Consider the following 22,572-nt stretch of genomic DNA (forward strand, 5'->3'; position numbering starts at 1 on the left):
TGGTTGAACTTTGAGCCTGTTGTGTGAATGTAATCGCTCATATAAAATTATACAGCTGCAATCAAAACCACCAGTTGTATTAACAATTAACAATTCAAGGAGGTCGATGTTCCCCAGGAAAGTTCCAGCTTCTTTGCTGGGGTCAGAAATGTGTATTTTCTTTTTTTTTTTAATTGTATAAATAATAAATAACGAAGCCACAACATGAGGTGGTTTTGAGGGCCAAAACACAACAACATTTCACTACTGCATCATTGTAGTTAAATGTTGTGTTTAGACTGTCAGGGCCACCATACAATGTGTGCATGTGCAGCATTAATGCAAAGTACCTGAGTGAAATAAGAGCCATTTTGTTTGACATGATTCATTCAGTCATTCATTTAACTCTTGCCTTTGTTAATTGCAGTGGTTTGGACAGTTACTGTGTACACTCCTCCATTCAGATTATACCAACAGTAGTTTAGATGACACACCTCTCTTGTTTTCTATTGGATGTTGTGATTCATCATGCTCTATAAGGACATCCTGTGGCCAGAAGCTGTCATAGCAGTTCCATTAGTAAGTTAATACATGAGGGATCATTGTGCATGACCTATAGTTTACATAGTTTAGTGACTAACCCTGACTGTCTTTTAAAATGTTGAGCTAAGCAGAGTTTTACATCCTGTGTTACTTGTAAGGGATCTTGGACCAGCTGCAGCATCAGGGATGGTGATCTCTCCTGAGTGAGTGTCTGTAAGTGAAGGACTGACAGATCATGTTAAAGTGACTGTGACTCTCTCACATCAGCATCAGAAATAACTTGACAGGAAGAGGAAGTTCTCACCAACATACGTCAGTTGTGTTTCAGTCAGACAGTCAGTCTGCAGGAAGGCAACATGGAGGCCACATCTCTCTGCTTCAGACTGTGTGAGTCTCAGGTTTTCTTCTCTTCTTCAAGGTTTTAAATCCTTAAGTTGATTGTTAAGGTTTTAGATCAAACCATCTGTGTCTGATATTTAACTTTACTCCTGTTTTTATCCAGTGATGCTTGAATTAATTCTGCTGGAAACGCAAGTTCAGGACAGTTCTACTCAGAAGAGTGGTGAGTGAGAAATAGCAATTTGAAAGAAACTCTTTAACATTTTGTTTTTTAGTGTTATGCTTTCTACCTAGAGGTCCCACACTTAATATTGACCTAAATCATTTAGATCTGTTTGTATCTTTGATCTGATTTGATCCAGATATCCCAGTTTTATTTAATGAAATGAATTAATTGCCATGTTACTAGCAAATACCAGAATATACTCATATTAATTCTGCCACATTTTGAAGGCACAAAGGCTTTTAGATGTTGTGTCACCTGTTATACTAACAACATCATAAAATTCCTGTTGTGAATATTTCTTTACAGACACTATCATCTTTTTCTTGCTTTCAGCTGCAGTTTTTCTTCGTATCGCTCCAAACAGTCAGCAGCACTTTGAATACCAGCCCATCTCTTTTCACTGTGACGGGATTGATGGTTCGACTCAACTGAGAGGGAACACGAGTGCTAAGGAATTTGATCCAGAATGTGATATGAAGCGGACGTCAACAGGGTCTTCCTGCACTATTGACAGAGTCTATTCAGAGGACAGTGGAGAATACTGGTGTGAGACTGCAGAGGGAGAGAGGAGCAACACTGTCAACATCACCATAACTGGTAAGTTTCTGTATTTCTAAAGTCACTACACAGTGTCTCTGTTTCAAATCTGTAATTATTTGAAGTCGTTTATGTGCATTGTGACACTCTACAGCAGCAACACTATGAACTCATGCCAGCAACAGATTATTTTATTCAATGTATATTTTTCCAGTCATACAAACAAATATAGGGACATGGTGATTACTATTTATGGATCCAGTGTCTTCACTCTTCTGACTTGCAGATCAAGTGTTGGTGTGGTGGTGAAAGTCTACAACACTCCTGAGGGGCACATGTTTAAATAAAATAACATGTAATACTAGAAAAAAAGTTACCAAGAAATTGCAATAAGTCATTGACTACAATCCAAAATAGCCTTTCCCTATAAATAAACCTAGCCTCTAATGCACTCTATCAGAAGACATCGTTAATCTGCATTTACTTGCAATTCACGATTTGTTCTAAAATCTGGATTTTGAACGTGGTCATGGTAAAATGTAAAGTTCTGTAAGCATTATTTTATTGTCTTTAAACATAAACAGTCTAGACTATAAATGTCAGGCACATTATGAATGCTGACAGACTGTTACAAATCCGTAGACAAAACTGTACTTGAGTTATCACAGTTTTTAGGCGCTGATTGGTCACTTAACTCCCTTAAAACAAGTGTAATATATCAAGGGATAACAGTATTTAATTTATTATTTATGAAACACAATACATTTGGCTTTTATCGGCAGATACATGTACATACACTTTACTTACGTACATACAAGTTTAGCCATCACAGTGTTAAATTGTTGTGTTTTTCATGTTCATTGTCCTCTTGACTGGGTGGTAATTAAAGATTGATATTTACATATCTTGCAAAGCTCAACTGAATTTAAAGAGGTGTTTCATGGAAATATCAAGCAACATTTGGTTAATATCAATCACTACGCAGACGACACTGCCTTATATGCTTAATTTGTATTACTGTATCTCTCTGTCTATATATTACCTGTTTTAATTATCCCCCCTTTATAACATGTTGTTCAGATGGTCCTGTGATCTTGAAGAGTCCAGTTCTTCCTTTAATGGAGGGAGATGCTGTGACTCTGCACTGCAGAAGCAAGAAAACCATCTCCGACCTCACAGCTGATTTCTACAAAGATGGCGTCCTCATGAAGAGCAGTCCTACAGGGAAGATGACCATTAACACAGTTTCCAAGTCTGATGAAGGCCTCTACAAGTGCCGCATCCCTGGACTTGGAGTGTCACCTGGAAGCTGGTTAGTTGTAAAAGGTAAAACTATAATCTGCATTATTTCTGGTTATAATAGGTGTAATTATGTTGAGCATGTCTGCAGTGCCACCAGAGAACAACTGACTGTTGATGTTTTCATCTATCACCAACTTGTTATCACTGTCATTGATGTGTTTTATATTTAAACAAGTCATTGCTTGAAATCCATGAGATTATCACCTGAATGTGTAAGAAACAATAGAGAGAGCTAAAAAAGACATAAAACTGATATCAACTTATGTGCATGTTGTCCCACAACATGATGTGTAACAATGTAAGAGAGTTAATGAAAAAGCTCCTCAACGTTTGTCTTCCAGCTGGTTCTGTGACCCGTGAGAGTCCTGGGCTTCCTGCGACCAAGGTCACTCTGAACTGCAGAGACCAGAAGACTTCAACAAACCTCACAGCTGATTTCCCTGAAGGTGTCCTCCTCTTTGGGAGCAGCTCCACCAGAGAAGTGACCATCCACATTGTTTCAAAGTCTGATGAGGGACTCTACAAGTGTAACATCTCTAATGTTGGAGAACCACTCGAGAGCTGGTTGGCAGACAGAGGTAAAACATTCAAATGATTCAAATTAAAACATCATAAATCAATATTTTAAGAGCAGAACATCAGCTCAGTAGATGCTCAGCAGCTTTAGAGACAGCCTGTTACATCCTGCTAATGCTGCTACGCTCTAACATCAGATATATTCTCTTGTCCTTACAGAAAAGCCAAGAGAGTCGTGGCCCTACTTGTATGTCGTCCTCGTCTTAAGGACTGTTTTCACCATCTTGCTGGTGGCTCTGCTGCTGCTGCTGGTGGGACTGCTTCACTGTGGGAAACTCAGAGTTACACACAAATAACTCAAACTTATATACAAGTAACAGACTGATGAATCACCAGCACAGAGTCTCGGCTTGTTTGGTCATTACGATCCACCGTCAACAGGTAAAGATTCACCTCAGACCGTCACCAGCATTGTTTTACATCTTAATGTTTTTTAAATGTTATTATAGTTTAAGTTTAGTGTTTAGCTTCTCTGTTCTACGTGTTCAGTCTTGCAGTAGCTGTTTGACTTTCTCACGCCCAGACAAGGTTTAAAAACCACAGAGGTGCTGACTGATGCATCGACTATTTTTAAAGAGCCACGTGTCAGTTCTCTCAGTCAGTAAATGTTGTTCTGTTTTAGAGTCACAGATGCTGGTGATAATTTGAGCTCCTCAGACACAAACCACATGAGAAAATGTCTGTATGTAAGTAGACGAGACGTTCAGGAGGCTCAGTAGACATATAAGGAAATGTAAAGTCAGCCTGTCTAAATATTCACATTAAACCATCTGCTGTGTTACTGCATCGACTGTCTTTGTGTTTAGTTTGTCATTCTCAAAATAACACAACAAACTGAAAGTATATAATAAAAACATAACAGAAAGGTGAACGTAGTGAGAGACTAGAGACGTAGGGAACATTATAATTATTTTGAGTTTTATTTTTCAACAGTTTTCTTTATAAAAGAAAATTAAATGTTGGGCATTATTAATGTGGAGTGGTTTCTCAGTAGGAAGAACACAAAGTCGTGTTACATTACATTCATCATGATTTCTGAATTTGAATCCTGGTGCATTTATGATTGTTCACTAAAAAGGAGCAGCTGCCATCTTTCTACTCCATCTTATTAGAATATCATTCTTAGTCTTAATAAAGTTCAGATAACACACAGAATCATATTTGTTTTGTTGAGCAGAAAATGTGTAAATAAAAAAGATGTGGTGATCATCAAGAAATCATCAAAGAAAACAATATGACTCAGAGCAAATAAACACAAAAAAACAAATATGAAACACAATAATAAAACATATCTTTACTGGTCAGAAGATCCAGAATACACTTGCTGTTATGTAACTACCTTATATACATTTGTGATGTAAAATAAAGTTAAATGTAAATATTCAGTTTGTTGACTTTATGTGATCCTTTATAACAACTGAATATGTTTAATATGTCACAAGAGAAAACTGTGATAATGTTACATCGAATATGAATAACACAGGTTACTGTCTGCTGTCTCCAGGTGAGACAGTGGTGTGATGTCATGTTTACTGCATTACAAGCAGGAACATGTGAGTCCTGATGTTCCAGATGTTTCATGTCTTCAGTCTGCTGGAGTTCAGCTCTGTTTCCCCTCAGAGGGAATCTTTGTGTTCATGATGCTTCATTTCTCTGATGGCTCTGATCTCTAACAGAGGAGACGCTCGCAGGTCAGATGGAGGAAACGATGCTGAGACATCTGGACTCATTATTATCTTTCAGTAAGTACAATCTAAGTTATATTGAATCTCTTCAGGATAACTGATGAGGGAGACCTGCAGGTTGTCTGTATGGCTCCACTTCAGGTCCTCCAACACCAGGTGAGCAGGAGGAACATTTCTGCCATGAACATTTCTGCCATAACCACAGTAACCAACCTGTAACACAGATATACACGATGTATTATTATTATTATTATTATTATTATTATTATTATTATTATTATTATTATTATTATTATTATTATTATTATTATCATTTCCTTAAGTTTACTTTAATTCAAATGGAACACATCAGCAGTATTGACAGAAAGGAGAAAGGAAAAGAGTCAATTTAGCAGCATTTATCGAGAAATCAAGACTCACAGTGAAAACATGTCCAGCCTTGAGGTTTGATGGTTCCTTAAACTGATGTATAACAGGTTTATTGTTGTTGACCTGTATCATTAAGCTCCAGCCTCTCAGCTGTTGTTCCTGCAGGAGGGAAATTGATTGTCAGATGGAGGAAGAGAAAGAAAGACGAGAGAACAAATGATTGTGAGCGAGTGTTAAATCTCTGGTGTTTATAAATGATTACATTTCACTCTTTATGTGAAAATGACAACATGGATTCATGTTGGTTTGTACACATGTGAAATGTTCCTGATACACTTGGTTACAATATTGTTACATCTTGTATAAAACTCACAAATTGTTCTACACACATGAACAACGTTACCTGAGCGGATGTGTTTCTGAGTTGGAAATATTTGCCCTCTGGGTCGATCTTAACATCAACTTCAGGTGTTCTGGTTGAGTTCTGACTGAGCGAGCTGCTGTCCTGTTTCTTGGACTCTCTCTGGAGACAACACACACAGATCAGTTACTAAAGATGAATCAAATCATTTCAATATGCTGCTCATATCCTGTGTGTTTGTGTGTGTGTGTTTGAGACAACAATATAATGTTTTACACTCTCATCAACTTCTGTTTATTCTGAATTTTGACGTCAGCAACAGATCTGAGACCTGTTTGGATCCTTCACAGGTGAACAGGTTCAGTGGTAACAGGTGAGAGGATCATGACTGGGTATGAAAAGTCTCCTAGAAAGACTCAGTCGTTCATCATTCATGTTTTCAGTAGAATCATTTTTCAAAAACAAGGCTTCATCTTTTTACTTGTGACTGTCAAAGAATTAGTTATAGAGTTGCAGATCTTTTTCATTTTGTTTGCACAAAACGAGGAGAAAACAAGGACAGCTTGGAAAATCTTTTCAGGGGAACAAACTGTTGACAGCTGAAAACAAATTAATGATGAAAAGATGTAGAAAAGAAGAAACTACAGCTGAACACATTCACAGAGATACATTAAAGTGTTTACCTGGTCAGTCTTGTACTGCAGGTCCTTCTTCAGAACGTCTTTCTCAGCTTCATCCCTCCTGTTCTGTTCCTCCTGGAGCTGAGATAACAGACATGGACTTTAGTGAGACACGTTAGAGAAACATGACGACTGTGACTGAAAGACAAGGCTGGACAAGTTCTAAATATGTATATATCAGAAACATGATGGAAATACTGAAAACCATCATGTTGTAGTTCAGTTGGAGGCTGATTTAAAGAAGCAGGTGGTGGCTGTAAATAAATCTTGAGTGGAGAACACAAAGACAAACCTCTGTGATCTTCTTCTGCAGCTTCTCCTGGAACTTCTGTCTCAACATGTCTGGCCACTGAAACAGAAAGAAGAAGGAGAGATTAGAGAGCAGACCAGAGAGTTACTCTTTAAAAGACAAACATCATTTTATTAATTCAAGCACATTTCCAACATGTAACATGTGCTTTGTAGTATTGTCACTGTTTTTAAAATGAACCAGTTTGGTTGTTTTTAATTCTGTATCGTTGTCACTGTGTGTCATGACGTGTTTGTCCTGACTGGATGTTTGAGGTTTGAGGTTGTGATCAGCAGTGAGAACAGTCCTGCAGCAGCTGTCCTTCTGTCAGTGACTCTACAGGAAGCTTTGTGACATCAAGTCAGTCTGTTCACTGCTGCACACTGCTGTCTGTGGCAGGTTATCTGGACAACTTTATATCAGAGTGTATGAACTGTAATCCTGTATGACGACTTACCAGAGGGACAGACTGGACCTGAGCTTTGTTTCCTCCAGACTGAGAAGGAATAAAGAGATTAAGAGAGAAATGTTGTGATTCAAGATGGAGAACATTCAGTTTTACACAGTTTATTTTGCTCTTCAGGAAACCACAGTGTGAACACATTGTAATGAAAGCTTACCAGAGGGAAAGACTGGATTGTACCAGACAAGCGTTTTCCCGAGAGTGAGGGAGGAGAGCGCTAAGGAGAGACATGTTTTTATCAAGGATCTTAATAAAAATTGGTTTATTACTTCAATCATTGAAAAGACTTCAAGGTTCTCTGTGGAGTTTAGATCTCTGAAGCATCATGGAGCTGTTTTCTAGAAGAAAGTCCTTGTTTTCTCTGAACTATCTGTCAATATCTGAATAATATGTCCACATATGACTGCACTGCAGCAACATTAAAACTGGTTTAAAGCCACAGAAATGTTCGATCTTCATGTCCGCTGCTTGTAAAGAGCAGTTAGTAGTGAAGTGAACATGAGAGCTGTGACCAGCAGCAGACTGAATGAAGATCTGACCTGAGGTCAGTCTGAATCAGCTCTGAAGGTTTCCTTTGGAGATAAAGTCCAGAGCAGACTCAGTCAGTGACTACCAGTCTTTAACTGAACTGAACTAAATGATCAGAATCAGCAAAGTGATTCATGATTTCCACCTCTACAGAGAAGCAGCACACTCACAGCTGGACTGTCACACACTGACTCTTCCTCCTGATTAGACACAAATCTACAGTAAGGTGAAGTTACAAACATGAACCTCCAATGTGCCGGAGTCCAGATCCTTCATCAGGGTCTGCAGGTCGGATTCCATCTTCTGGATCTGCTCCTGGAGCTGCTGGACTTCAGCTTGTTTGTCATTAGACTGAGGGGAAAGAAAAGATGAGACAGGTTTCATTTGTATGTGTCATTTCAGATCAACATTAATAAAAGTGTTGATGTAACTTGTATGACTGTATTGTATCATTTCTTTTATTCCCAGCAGACACTGTCCTCCTACAACAGCATCAGTCCTCTCAGCAAGTGTCCCAGAACACAGTGAGGAGACAAAGCCCTCTAGAGGCCAGAGGAGGTAAGACAGGAGCAAAGGAGGAAGTCAGCTGATGTTAGGGAGCAGTTCTCTGTCAGGGAACAAACTGTTGAGGAGCTTCACCTTCTCTGTTTTAGTCCTGATCTTAAACGCAACATGTGCTTCTAGTTTGTAGCAGAGGCATTCAATGAAATGTATATTTTAAAATAGAGCTGAGAACAAACAAGGATGGAAACAAATAAGTGTTGTTTGTAGAAGATACAAAGAGAAAGACCTGAGTAAACGTGTACTTAAGTTAACTGGTTAATAAAGATTAACCTCATTAATCTTGGACTCCGTTATCATCTTTGTTTCCTTCAGATGAAGGTGCAGAGACACATGGACAGACAGTAAACTTACTGAGAGACTTGATCATCTGTTTTTGTTGTAATATGAGTGAGTTTACAACACAATCAGTCCTGAGGTGAAGCATGAATCATTCTGCATCAGATTTAACAAGGAGGAGAATAAATGAGAATTCATAAAGTTAATAATGATCACATTCACCTCTTTGTTCTTGGACTCCAGCTGATCCTTCAGCATCTTCACTTCACTCTGAGCTTCCTCTTTGTTCTTTGTCTCCTGCAGGAGCTTCATGTTGGCTTCATCTTTGCTTCCCTCCATCTGAGAGTCAAAGAGAGACATGAAGAAAGATCAGAGACACAATCAGTCCAATGTAAAGCTCTGATTCATTCTGCATGTGAATTGAATGAGGAAGAGAATAAATGAAGATGTGATTGTGTGTAAAGACAGTGTTCCTCCAGTCCTTCTGCTCTCAGTCTGGACCTGAACTTCAGTCTGTTTAACTGATGTTTGATAAAATAAAATGTTTCTATTGTAGTTTTCTGTGGAACATTGATAGTGATCAAATGAAAGTGATGAACCTGGTCAGTCTTCTCCTGCAGCTCCTGGTTCTTCCTCTGAACTTCTTCCTCTCTCTTCTTCTTCTCCTCCTGGAGCTGAGTGAAGACACAGTGTTTCATTAAGACAACAAGGAAACACAACAACAGTAACAGACAAACAGCTTTGTACAGTTACACACTGGTGTTCATCAGAACCAGCAGACAGAAACACTCAGTGATGAAAACCATCATGGTCTCATTTTGACAGATCTGAAGGTGGATTAAATGAATCAGGTAGGAGGCTGAAAATAAAAGTTCTGTGAAGAATATAAATCCAAACCTCTCTGTTCTTCTTCTGCAGCTCCTCCTCCAGGATCTGAACTCTGTTCTCAGCTTCCTCTCTGCTCTGCTGCTCCTCCTTTAACTTCTGCTGCTCCTCCTTTAACTTCTGCTGCTCCTCCTTTAACTCCTGCTGCTCCTCCTTTAACTTCTGCTGCTCCTTCTCTAACTTCTGCTGCTCCTCCTTTAACTTCTGCTGCTGCTCGTTTAACTTGGACTGAAAGAGAAGAACAAGTAAGAATTAATGACAGGAAAGTAGAGAATTTTTTGTTTCTTAAAAAGGCTTTTCATGTATACTATCACATTTCATACAAGCAATATCTGTTTTTTATTAATCTATTTTACTTTAGTATTATTTTAATCATCTTATTTGATTTGGTTTGACCAGTAAAACTGACAGAATGAAAACCAGTTTGTCTCGTTTGTGTTTTCACTGATTTACAGATTCACTTCTCTGATTTGCTTCATGAAGAAACTACAGAGTGAATAAATTGTTCTGCATGACAGCTTAGAGGAGGAAGACCAGCCTGGATCAGACTGGACCGGACATGTTCTCTTATTAAAACATGTTCTTGGTTTAATGTTGGAGCTTCTCTGTGGAGTTTTAGACCTTCAGCAGCACCATGATCTGCTCTGGAGGCTTCATGTTCTACTGGACTCTGTGGGTGGAGCTCTTCACCACCACCCTGTCTGGACTGTCTCTACCTCCACCTCTGGTCCCAGAGCCAGTGAAGCAGCTCCATGAAGGTTTTTACTCCCTGAGCTTTGTGAGACTGAGAGTCTTTGAGCTGAACTGAATAAAATGAATCAGGTGAACTGTGATTTTCACTCTACAGCAGTCCAGCACACTCAGAACTGGACTTTCACATATTGACTGTGAATCGTCTTTACTGGACCAAAACCATCAGAGACACAACAACTCACTTCACTCTGTTCTTCTAACCATTAATATAACACAGGTAGAGATATCTGGAGGTTGAATGTTGTGTTACAGTTAAGGAGAGTCTGCAGTGGTTCATACTGGTGACAGGAAACACTTTTTCTAATTTCAGGTCCTAGTTTTGTCTTCAGCCATTTAAAGACCCCTGACACCAAAAGATGGTTACTGACAAATACAAGAGAACAAGAAATTCAGATTCTCCAGGAGACCATTTCTTATATTTCTTTCCCTCGTTTTCTGTCTTATCTCTTTTTTTCATATTGTTTAATCTCCACTGATTTACTGTTACCCTAATCCCTCTGTCTGCCTGAACTGTGCCTTCTTTAACAGGGAAACCAGGCTCTGTATTAAAATATGACCAAATATACTGAATGTCTGATTGTCCAAACGTTAATTAAAGCTGTCATAGCTGCTGCAGATCCTGTTTCTCAGTGTAAACTTGTTGCTTCTGCTTTGCTTATAAATGTGTTTTCTGACTATTGTGTTTTGTTTACGCACGTTTGTTCTTTTTTGCCTTTTCACTTGTACAATACCTTCATCAGCTTCTCTTCCTCTTCTGTGAGCACTTCACTATTTTGTTTCTTCTCTCCTAAAATAAAGTCAGTAAGATTTGAGGATAAAAGTCATTTACTTGACTTGGAAATGTTCCACAGCAAATGAGCAGTCGGTCTGAAATCATGTTATAAAGAAAAGACTTGTGGCAATTTGACTGATTGAATTAAATGTAGACAAACTACCATTTATCAGCACTGTAACCAGTGGAATCTGGATATGTTGTTCAAAAGAAAGATCATTTACAAAAATCACATCACTTTTCCACATAAAACCTGTGTAGCTTGACAAATAAGAACAGTTCACTCATGACTTACTTGTCTTGTATTGTCTCCACAAAAGAAAGCCAAGAATCAGAATAACCAGGATGCAAACAGCCAAACTAACAGCCAAACCAACTGTGGTAGAAGAAGAACTGGACTGGACCTCAAAGAAATCATCTGAAATGATAAAACACAGAATAACATGACAGTTATAGAAAACTGGACCTGCTGTTTGACACTAAAACAGTGATCACATCACAAATGTAATAATATCCTACCTGGAACATGTATGTGTGCCTCTCTGGTCTGGTTGATGTGGTTCTGTTGGACTCTACAGGTGAAGCTGTTGCTGTGTCTCTTCTCCACAGTCACTCTGCTGCTGACAGTATAGAGGTCATCAGGACCTCTGACTGTCTCTGTAGGTCCAGCAGAGAGGAGGTTTCCCTCACCGTCCAGCCAGAACACCTCAGGTTCTGGATACCAGCCGGAGGACTCACACTGTAGAACTACAGCTCCTTTGTTTCTGTCCAGCCCTGATAGACTGATGAATGGTGAGGAGGCCACACCTGGTGAGGAGCAAAAAGTAAAGCAAAAAGTGAATCTAAATTAGTAATTAAGGCATACTGTACATACGGCTTCGTTAGCATTGAATTTAAAATGATTTTCTGTCAAACACTTGCACCCTCAGTTTGCTGTTTCTAGCTATAACATGTAACGATTGTCCTTTTATGGCCAATAAATACAGTTAATCCCTGACCTGATCAATGGGCTACTTAAGGTCAAATACTGGATGTATTGCTCTGGGCAGCTACATCACATCGTTTGAGATGGACCTACAACCACCACGCCTCAGTAGATTGGGGTCACTCAGAAATGTCCTAATTTTTTAAAACAAAATCAATGTATTTTTTTAATTAGATTAACATTAAGTTTGTCACAAATACAGTTAAGACATTATTGATTGGTAAATGGCTGATTGTGTAAAGAGGACCATTTTCGGTAAACATCACACCTGTGGTCCGATGGCACATTGTGTTAACTCATCCAAATGTGTTACACAATGTTGTTTTTAAAGGCTAACTGATCATGAGAAAACCCTGAAAACAGCTGTACTCATTGGCCTTCTTAGCTAGCTGAGTATCTGAAGCATCAGCAATTGTGGGTTTGATAACAGTCAATAGTCAATTAACTGAAGATCTCATACAACATTTTAAAACACTTCAGGATGCTGGCCTTCTAGTCAGAGTAGCAAAGAATTGAACCGTGTTGAGCTGCTGTGAGAGTAGCTTGACCATAAGGTATTTAAGAAGTGCCCATCTAACCTGTAGGAGGTGCTTCAGGAAGTACAGAGTGAAATTTATTCAGATTACTTCAACAAATTGACAGCTGGAATGCCAGAAGTCTGCAAGGCAAAATGTAAGTAAAAATAATTTCTTCCTTAGTCATTGTATTGACTATGTGTTCATTTGGTAACTAACTTAATGATTTAAAGTGTGACCTAAAGTGTATCATGGAAAACATGATTTTGGATGACCTCAAGCATAAAATAACTTTTATCAACTCCTAAAATATTTCCACCCATGATGTCCAAAACTATGTATCCCACCTAAATTCTTCCTCACCCAAGCAGTTACACTCCCAACACACTTACCAACAACAAGCTCAACAGAGGCTCCTATTTTCAGTTTTGGAATGTAGCACTGGTATCTTCCCGCATCAGAAGGTGTTACTTTGGACAGTTTCAGTGAAACGTTTCCGTTCTTCAGTTCATCGATAGACACTGATGTTCTACCCTTGTAAGATGGATGTTTGGTGTGTAGGAGTTCCTGCCCACCACGCCTCACAAGGACAAACATAGGATTCAGGCCGGGTTTTGTCCACTCCAACGTCAAGGACACGACATCCACTGCAGGTTCCAGGTGACAGGGCAAAATGGTGTCATCGCCAACTTTTGCCACTATTGGCTTAGATGGAGCAATTGCCTCAGACTGACCTGAAAATAAATGAATATGGTTATTTATTCCTGCAGTAGGAACTACTTAATGATGTCGCGACCCTTCTGCTGGACAGACATTAGACTTCATTTTCAGAAGAAGTACTGTATGTCAGTGTATGGTGAGAGACAAAGCATTGAACATTATGCCATGAGTTGCACATATGATGTCTGTGAATTTAAAAGAACAAAAAATTCAACTCAAGAAAGTCACAGTGACTGAACAATTACAAAAACACACAATTGCAAAGACTACACATCCACCAGATGGTAAGTGATAGCATCACGTTTAACGCTCACTAAAATCAGCCTCAGGTATGCATTGTATGTATTATCACTCTCAACATACCTGCAAAATCAACATATCAGTCAAGGAGGGCATTTTAAAATATATCACTTGGCTCAAAGTACGGAGCAGCTAGCATGGCGGTAGACTAAGAATAAGAAAAGTACAAAGTAGAATATTTCTATTTCCAACCAAAATTGTTTTCTACAATAGTTACTTGTCGCAACTTAAGCATAAGTAACGTTTCCTTGGTTGTGTATTGGCAACTCAACTTATAGAAAGATCATCACCTTTGTCAACGCTGACTTAAAAACAACATATTTAACAAAATCCATATTTTCATATCCTATCCTTAGAAAAGTGTGCCAATACTGTTGATGTAAAAATACACAGAATTACATGTGCTATAAGCACTTCCTGGGCTGAAAATGAAAGGTTTCTTGCAAGGCACAGCTTGAAAAAGTAATCTGTAATATACAAACCTAATTTCTAAAAGACATGATTGTTATAGGGCTCTAGGGCATGTGTTAATGGCACAGCACATCCAGGTTTTTATTGTACACCCAACCAATTATAATGACCTTATTTCCATGGCCCCAGACAGTTCATACAGTCTACAGTCTACTATCTACATTTCAACAGAAAACAAGTTGAATTATTTCACATGTGGTTATATGTCATTCTAGAGCTTGAACCCTTTGGTTTTCTGGCTCTGCCCTTTGTGCCTCAACTCGAGCAATGACATTATTTTTGCCTTCAGAGGAAAAGTGTGTGAACAACTCAAACACCAATTCCCCCAAATCATCAACAGTAGTATTTAACCGAGAAGTAAATGTGATACATTCATTTGATTTTGTAATTATGTTTGGCAAAACTTAAGTTAATTGAACTATTACATTGTGTACAGTGTGTGAGTTACCTTTACAAGAGTGTGTCTGGAGAAGAACGTAAACTAAAACACTGAGGGGCCTAAGTGGACACTGAAGACGATTCCTTTGGAAAAACATTTTAGAGCTCTGAAAACCAAAACAGATTAGTAATACATTACAAGGAAAAGGAAAAAGGAAAAAAAACTTGCAACATATGAAGTGTTTAAAGCAGCAATTTCATTCTGGAATGTGTGTGTATATATCTGTATATACCTGTGAAATCACCTTCACTGACAGTTTACTTCATTACTAATGAACTTAAAAGTGTACACACAATGACAATAACATGTCCAGTCTAACTTTCACTTTTGACAACATGGACGTCGTGCAAAATTACTTGAGTATTTTTACACACAGCATAACTCTGACTGAAGACCCACTTTTGTGTTGGTGAGTGATAGTTAGTTATAAAATAGAACTTAGCTGAGAGATTGAGAATAATCATATATAAATGAGGAGCACAACGTACCTACTGCATGATGTCGGTTACTTTATCAGACGGCACAGTCAAGTCTGTAAATCATTGACAGGCTGTGACTCGATCTCACTCTGCTTAACCAATTGCCAAGTGCGCATGCATTATGTGTAGTTTTTAATTGAACAGCCTTTTCTCATGTATTTTGTTTTTTTCATGTATTTTTAGTTGGACAACTGTCACAATCACAACATTTAGAATTCCTTCAGGTTTGCCAGAATAATTTGCCCTTTCTAACAGTGAACAGTTGATTTAAAATAGAATAAGTTTCAAATGAAAAGGGAATTTCATCTTTACAAATGTCTATTGTTTTAACTGAAAGTTAAATCTCACAATGTTTAAATAAAACAATGTCAAAAAATAAGATCATTGTAAACCCCTTTATGGTAAACTGATCTGCTTTAAAGCTCAGTTTCACTATGAGTGTCATTGTCAATGGCTGAACCTTGAGCCTGTTGCCAGGTAACTGACCACTATAAAATCATGCCACACAAACAAAACAGTCAGTTGTATTAAGAAGAAGGTCTGTTAACTTCTTACAACCACATACACAACATGAAATGTTAATCGTTGTTACAATATCAGTAATTTCAATAAAGTCAGTCAGTGACAAATAAATGTCCCATTTAAATTGAAGCTTACCGATGATGAGTTTAGACCTTAAGTGACATTTTTACAACCTGAGTGTGGAGATTTGTGTTTGAAAATCTGCACCAATCAGCAGTTATTTCAGTCCATCTGCAGCAGGTCAGTATGCATGCTGCTAGTGATTCTGCAACAACAAGCACTTTTTTGTAGTTGGTTTGTAATTTTCTGCAGAACTTCATGTAACAAAGCAAACTATTTGCACATCCTACTATCTGCACAGATCAGCATACCTAAAAGACTGATTTGGGTGATTCCCAATGACCTCAAAACGACATTACTTGCATAATAAATGTAATTATTTTACATACAAAACCACAGTTAAGTGTTGTGCATGATGCAACACTAATTAAATTCACTTCCTCAGTGTTGGAGGCTAATTTTTACAGACTGTCAAAACTTGTGCCCAGGTATTTGTACTCCTCCACAAACTCTACATTCCTCTTGTGGATTGTGGGTTAGGGTTAGTGGTGATGTGAAGGGCCTGAGAGCAGGGGCAGGAAAACTGTGACACCCACGTAGTTAACCAGGTGACAGTCTGGATGGGTGGACCACAAGCTCAAAAATTACTTGGTTTCATATTGGACAAAAACAGCAGTTTTATCGGTGAAAGTTCTGTGCTTGTTTGACCCAAGCAACCATCCCAGATCATCTCCCATGCTTTGAAACGCTCTTAATACTACTTTGCCTGACTATTGCTTTTTTTATCCAAAGTAATTACTCCAGGCACTCTGAGTAACAGTTTGTCGTAAGACTACTCTTGAAAAGATCAATAGTGGCAGAAACTCAGATGGTGGGAGGAGCAGAATTCCAGAGTTTAGGGCCACATTAGAGAAGGTCCTGCCCCCATTTTATACTTTACTGGCAATCAACAGGACCTTCAGCTGACAGGCAGCCAGATTAGGGAGGTGAGAATGGGGGTAATGTGCTCTCTCTTATTGAATCCCTTGAGGAATCAGGCTGTTGCATTTTGGACTAGATGGAAGCAGGAGAAAGACTACTGATATAATAACATAATATATAAAAAGAATATATATATATAATGAGTTACAACAGTCTAAGAATGATGATATGATGACATGGATCACTTTCTTCAGGTCAGAGGTACAGAGAATTGATCTGAGTTTGGAGATGATGCAAAGTTGCATAAAACTTTTACTAGTCAACTAATTCGTTTGTCAAATTTCAACTCAGAGTCAAATATGACACCCAGATTTTTTTCTTGTTAACATCAGAGGCCAATGAGCCAAGGTGAGGAGAAATAATGTTGGTCAGGTCCTGAGGTCCAAATCCAACCATCCATGATTTGATTGTCTGAAGACAGTCATTGAGGAACCAGCAACCCTACAACAAGAAGACACACACTAATTCTAATGACTCACAGCGACCCCAGGCTAAGATAATGGAGGGGCAGGGATGGTCGACTCTCTTGAGTGAGTGCCTGTAACTGAAAGACTGACAGTTGATGACACTGTGACTCTGACTCAAGCTTTTGCTCAGAAATAAATTGCACAGGAAGAGGAAGTTGTCACCAACAGACTTGAGCTGAACTACAGACTGACACTCAGTGAGCAGGAAGGCAACATGGAGGTCACATCTCTCTGCTTCAGACTGTGTGAGTCTCAGGTTTTCTTTGTTTTTTTTCTAGGTTTTGCATCCTGTAGATCCAACTATCTATGTCTGGTATTTAACTTTACTCCTGTTTTGATCCAGTGATGCTTGAATTTACTCTGCTGGGGACAAAAGTTCAGGACAGTTGTACTCAGAATAGTGGTGAGTAACTCGTCATCCTTTCACTCTCAAGGACCCAGGTTGAATGTTATGCTAAACCTCTTAAAACTGTCTTTGTGTCTAATGTAATCTATATCCCAGCTCATTAAATGCTATACTTTGCGAAAGATTTTATTCAGAATTAATTGATGGCCTTGTTGCTAATGAATACCGGCACTTTACACCAAGTCCCAATTTAATCTGTCCCAAGGTGTAGGTTTCTACAGTGCCTTTTTTTTATCTTATTTCACGGACACTATCATCTTTCTTGGTTTCAGATGCAGATTTTCTTCATATCAGTCCAAACAGACTTCAACACTTTCAGTTAGAATCTATCTCTTTTCAATGTACGGTGGGTTTGCTTCGCTTGAGACGGATCACAGACATTACAGACTCTGATCCAAAATGTGATACTACTGAGAAGACGTCGACAGGATCCTCTTGCAAATTTGATAGAGCCTTTTCAACAGATAGTGGAGCATACTGGTGTGAGACTGAAGGAGGACAGCAAAGCAACAGTGTCAACATCACCGTCACTGGTATGTGTGTGGTATTTTTGCAACCAATACATGTTGTACCTAATTTGTCTGTGGTTTTTGATCCGGTGGGTCCAGTATTATCCTGGATGCTCAACTAATAACAATTCCTGTTTCTAAGATCAACTATGCTTTAAATTCATATAATTGTTTTTCTATTCATTCTGTGAATGTCACCACATTGCATTTTATGTTATAAAGCTTATACATAGCTTATATTCTCGTATATCTGAAGCTTGCATCTGCTGTTTTTGTCCTCACTTGTTAGGGTTGTCCCCAGTTTTCTTCTGCGAGTAACATACAACATGGCTAACATTTAATTTTTTCAACATGTTGCTCAGCTGGCTCTGTGATTTTGGAGAGTCCTGTCCTTCCTGTTAAAGATGGAGATGCTGTGACTCTACACTGCAGAAGCAAGACATCTATCTCCAACTTCACAGCCAATTTCTACAAAGATGACGTCCTCATGGAGAGAACGCCTGCAGGAGAAATGATCATTAATAATGTTAAACTGTCTGATGAAGGACTCTACAAGTGCAGCATTCCTGATGTTGGAGAATCACCTGGCAGCTGGCTGGCTGTCAGAGGTGAGACATGACAGGGTTACAAAACAGCACACAGATGATATTTTGCAGGTTGTATTGTCAGGATGGATGATGATGATACATGGTGATGGTACCCTGGCTTATGAAAAGTCTAGTTTTTTCAAGCTTGGTAGAAATTTTGTGCAAAACATGCCAGTGTGGTCAAAACTGTTCTAAAAATCTGTGCTAATGTAACATGATGTAGTTGGACTGTTCATCACCTGAGCTCACTTCATTAACATCATGTTCAGGTTCAGCAAATCCTGTTTCTATCACCTCTACACCCCCTCATAACGAGACCCTTCAAAATGACTCCGACTCCCCTCATGTGTTCATCCTGCTGTTGGTTGCTGTCACCATTGTGACGATGGTTCTGGTGCTGGTGGTGGTGGGATTTCTTCATCTTAGGAAACGCAGAGGTATGTACAGGGAGCTACCACACTATAGCATGTTTACTGAAAACGACTGCCAAACACTAAAACAAGTCAGTAAAGCAGAAAGAACTTGTGTTTTACACTCAGAGGCAAAAATATCGTGTGGCTGCTCCAACACATGATGAGGTTATATCATGTTTAAAAATTCCTCTGTCTGAGCTTTCAGAATATCATGTTCTTGTTGTTCATATTGTTGCTTATGTGTTAAAGCACATGCTTAACATGAGTGTAATTTCATGTAAGTCACCTTATTTTCTTAGTTTACTTTTTCACTTTTTCTATATTTGTAAATGCGCTGTCACTCAGTTTGACATTGAGGGAACGTTGTTGTGTAAAGTACAACTTTGACTAAACAGGGTTTTAAAGAACATTCTGCTCAGTCACAAACTTTGAATTCCTTTTATTTTCTTGGCTGTTTGTATCCATATTGTTATCTTTCTTATCAGTTGCCTCAGAGGACGATCATCCTGGTGAGTGCACCATACATACGTATGTGTGTATATATTACTAGCATATCTACACACACACACATGCATGTTTGTATGTACATATATATGTACAGTGTGTATATATAATATATTGCTCTCTTTTTATGTATAACATTTGTATGTGTATACCTGTTGACCTTCTTCTCGTTGGTATGTAAATATGTATGATTTAAATGTTTTGCTTTTTTTCTGTCTTTCCACAAACATCATCTTTTGTGTTTCAGTGTCTGGGGATGATGTTGCAGACGATCCTGATGCTGTGACATATGCAGTCGTCGTCACAAAACAGAGGACGAACACAGGTTCACTTGACTTCATGTTGACTTTAATAACGAGAGTTGCTTTGTGTCGCTGTCATCCATTTTGAAAGTTGTGGTTGAGCTGCTGCTACCAGAAAAGATTGAGACGTGCTCCACAGCAGCACAGATGGATTCTTTTTAAGTCCTCTCGGCGTGGACGTGGTTTTTTGTTTTCGACACAGCTGATGCTGCTGATAGTTTGAGTCTCCACCTTGAGACAAACCACAGCAGAGACCCACAGAGTGAAGGAGGCGAATGGGCCCCTCATCGCTTCAGTCTGCCCATATTTAAAATTAGCTCTTTACAGTTCATCTGTCAGTCTTACTGTTGGTTTCTCTGTTTCAGACAAGGATGAGTTCTCACACCAACTCGTCTACTCTGCTGTGACCATAAGTAAGACCCCCAAAGCTCCTGAACCTGGTTCGTATGTGATGAAAAAGTTGTTGAATATTTAAAACATTTCACATATTTTCTAAAAAAATCTCTGCACAGTTAAGTGATGCATCAAAATCTTCAACTAGAACAGTGACAGAGCTGTGACATTTTATCTTCATACTAATACTTCATCACAGAAACAAATTACATTTTGTTTTAGTGTCAAACCCTAAAGTGAAAGAGCAGCTTCTTTACTCAGGCTGTGAGAGTCCTGAATTCATCCTCAGCACAAAAATAATCCTATCTGGAAAACTTTGAACCAGAACCAGTGACACCAGTCTTTCTTGACAGTCAAAACATTAAAAAGAATAATCCTCATAGTTTGTTCATATATTTCATAGGTACATCTTTTTGTCATAAGATTCCCTGAATCCTCCAAAATGACATGAAATATTTTCAGCTTCTTCAGCAGAACCAGGATTATCCAGCTCCACAGCAGCCACAGACCCAAATTCAACAGAGTCAGACGTTCTGTATTCTGCTGTTCAGATGGTAAGACTGATGGAAATGTTAGCCTCCAGCAGCACCGTCCTCTGAATATGACTGATTTCTCTCTCTCAGGCTTCTCAAGCTCTATGTAAAGTGGTGTCCATGAAAGATCAGCCAGGCATCTGGCTCTGGAACTTAAAATGTCCGTAAGCTTTCACTTGTAAAAGTAAATGTGGACACAGCCATCCATCAACATTCCCTTTAAAGATTCCAAATTGTGTTTGACTTCATTAGTCAACCCAATATTTAGTCCACTGAATAATATGTGTTGCACAGCTTCAGTTTCCTCTATAATTACCATGATTTCATTTTACACAAAGTTTGATTTTCTCTTTTGGTCTCTGGATGTTCCTGAGTAAACCCTCAAATATTTAAGGGCAGGTGCCATGAATGCAAGTCCTCTCATGCTCAGCATCTTCTATGAATTCAAAACACACCATTGGAAATTATCTTAAGACTAAGTTCAAGTATATATTCTAAGACAGTCTTTATATATGAGGGTGCAGGTGTCGTGGTGTGAAGTTTTGTATTTGTTTTTGTTTAGGTCATGTGATTACATCCAAGCAGGTACCATTCAATTAAAATGACCTGAGATCTAAGAGGCTAAAACCTCAGAGAAAAGCTGAGAAAAGAACATTGAGTTTATTATATTTCTACCACAGATCTACTCTTTGTGTTTCTGTCTCACAGGTCAAAAAGACACCTGAGTGAAGAAGAGAAGAGAGACTGTTGTGTTAATGTCTGCAGAAGAAGAAGTAACAAATAATAATTGCAGATTTGTTTTAAAGTTGTATTTGTATATTTTTATAGTCGGGATATGCACGAAAATATGTTTTTAAAAAGTTTTTAACATCATCAATTTATAAAAAACCTGAAATCCAACATGATTTTACATACATAAAGCTTTTACGTATCACAGTGTTGCATCATTGTTTTGTGTATTGTCTTTGACAAAACTTAAATAAATGTAATAATCATGTACACTTGCAACCATTTCAAAACTTTAATATGTTTTACATCAAACAAGATTGTAATGCAGTTAGATCAGGTCAGACAGACAGACACACACACAAGTTATTTGCTTCATTTTAATGCAGGGAAAACGTGTTTTTTTTTTTTTTATCTAAGAGACTAGAGAGACTAACTATTACAATTGTCACATAGAAACCAACCCCTTTAGACAAAAAGAGCTTCGGTAATCATGTATGAAAATAAAATTCTCCTACAACAACATGAGTGCAGTCTGTTTAATGCTGTCACAGGCTGTCCTCTGCACTGAGAATGTGTTTTTTACTCTTACTCTGCCCCCTGCAGGAAAACTGCACACCTGCTGACACAAAACGTGAATATATAGACAATATGTATTGATCATCATGTTAAACATTCATATGTTAAACATCATAATTGATGTTTCACTTTTCTTATTTCCATTGTCAATTTTTGTTTCATTCTTTTTGTTTATTTATTTTTTTGTTCATTTCATCTTGTCTTTTTTTCATTTTGTGCATTTCCATTTAACCTTTTGCATTTTAAATGAATTTTTCATTATCATTTTCCATATTCAGGCCTGATTACTCTTAGTAGCATTATACAAATCATCTTTCTTATTTAAGCTAATTTAATTGTCTATTTGGACTTATCTAAGATTGTTTCGTCCTGACAGACGTCTCCTTACAATACTAGTCTGCACAGGAAGCGGAAGTTCTCACCCACATTAGACTGTTTTTAGCTTTGAGTCAGTCTGATGTTCAGACAGTCAGCAGTCAGACAGCATGGAGGTGACAGCTCTCTGCATTCAAGTGTGTGAGTTAAATATTTGTTTTGTTTATGATTTCAGAGAA

The 22,572-nt window shown here is 38.3% G+C and overlaps 3 protein-coding genes across 10 annotated transcripts in view; 2 read left to right on the forward strand and 1 right to left on the reverse strand.

Annotated features, from left to right (window-relative positions):
- LOC119026856 (stress response protein NST1-like) overlaps window positions 1–22,572 on the reverse strand; it is a 39,704-nt gene that overhangs the window by 8,893 nt on the left and 8,239 nt on the right. Inside the window, exons 3-8 of one of the 2 annotated variants that reach the window (XM_037111467.1) lie at window positions 9,317–9,391; window positions 8,940–9,056; window positions 8,124–8,228; window positions 7,507–7,566; window positions 7,344–7,382; window positions 6,890–6,946 (exon numbers count right to left, since the gene is read on the reverse strand). In XM_037111467.1, coding sequence (XP_036967362.1) covers window positions 6,890–6,946; window positions 7,344–7,382; window positions 7,507–7,566; window positions 8,124–8,228; window positions 8,940–9,056; window positions 9,317–9,391 — 453 coding nt within the window. The remainder of the gene's footprint in view (window positions 1–6,889; window positions 6,947–7,343; window positions 7,383–7,506; window positions 7,567–8,123; window positions 8,229–8,939; window positions 9,057–9,316; window positions 9,392–22,572) is intronic. The other variant, XM_037111468.1, reaches the window with a different exon arrangement.
- Window positions 739–4,282, forward strand: LOC119026884 (Fc receptor-like protein 5). The gene is made up of 6 exons (XM_037111535.1): window positions 739–909; window positions 1,025–1,084; window positions 1,421–1,684; window positions 2,705–2,950; window positions 3,268–3,504; window positions 3,662–4,282. The coding sequence occupies exons 1-6, from the start codon at window positions 879–881 to the stop codon at window positions 3,796–3,798; spliced, it is 975 nt and encodes a 324-aa protein (XP_036967430.1). The 5' UTR covers window positions 739–878; the 3' UTR covers window positions 3,799–4,282.
- LOC119026872 (low affinity immunoglobulin gamma Fc region receptor II-like) lies at window positions 17,259–22,030 on the forward strand. 7 transcript variants are annotated; one of them, XM_037111513.1, is made up of 9 exons: window positions 17,259–17,311; window positions 17,410–17,469; window positions 17,745–18,005; window positions 18,344–18,589; window positions 18,838–19,005; window positions 19,733–19,810; window positions 20,153–20,227; window positions 20,643–20,734; window positions 21,422–22,030. In XM_037111513.1, exons 1-9 carry the CDS (start codon window positions 17,281–17,283, stop codon window positions 21,440–21,442), a joined length of 1,032 nt encoding a protein of 343 aa, XP_036967408.1. In that variant the 5' UTR covers window positions 17,259–17,280; the 3' UTR covers window positions 21,443–22,030. The 7 variants fall into 7 exon arrangements, with proteins under 7 accessions (XP_036967408.1, XP_036967411.1, XP_036967410.1 ...); XM_037111516.1 differs by having other exon boundaries at window positions 20,655–20,734; window positions 21,422–21,465; XM_037111515.1 differs by having other exon boundaries at window positions 20,652–20,734; window positions 21,422–21,456.

This window comes from Acanthopagrus latus, chromosome 10 (assembly GCF_904848185.1).
Source record: "Acanthopagrus latus isolate v.2019 chromosome 10, fAcaLat1.1, whole genome shotgun sequence".
Lineage (NCBI taxonomy): Eukaryota > Metazoa > Chordata > Actinopteri > Spariformes > Sparidae > Acanthopagrus > Acanthopagrus latus.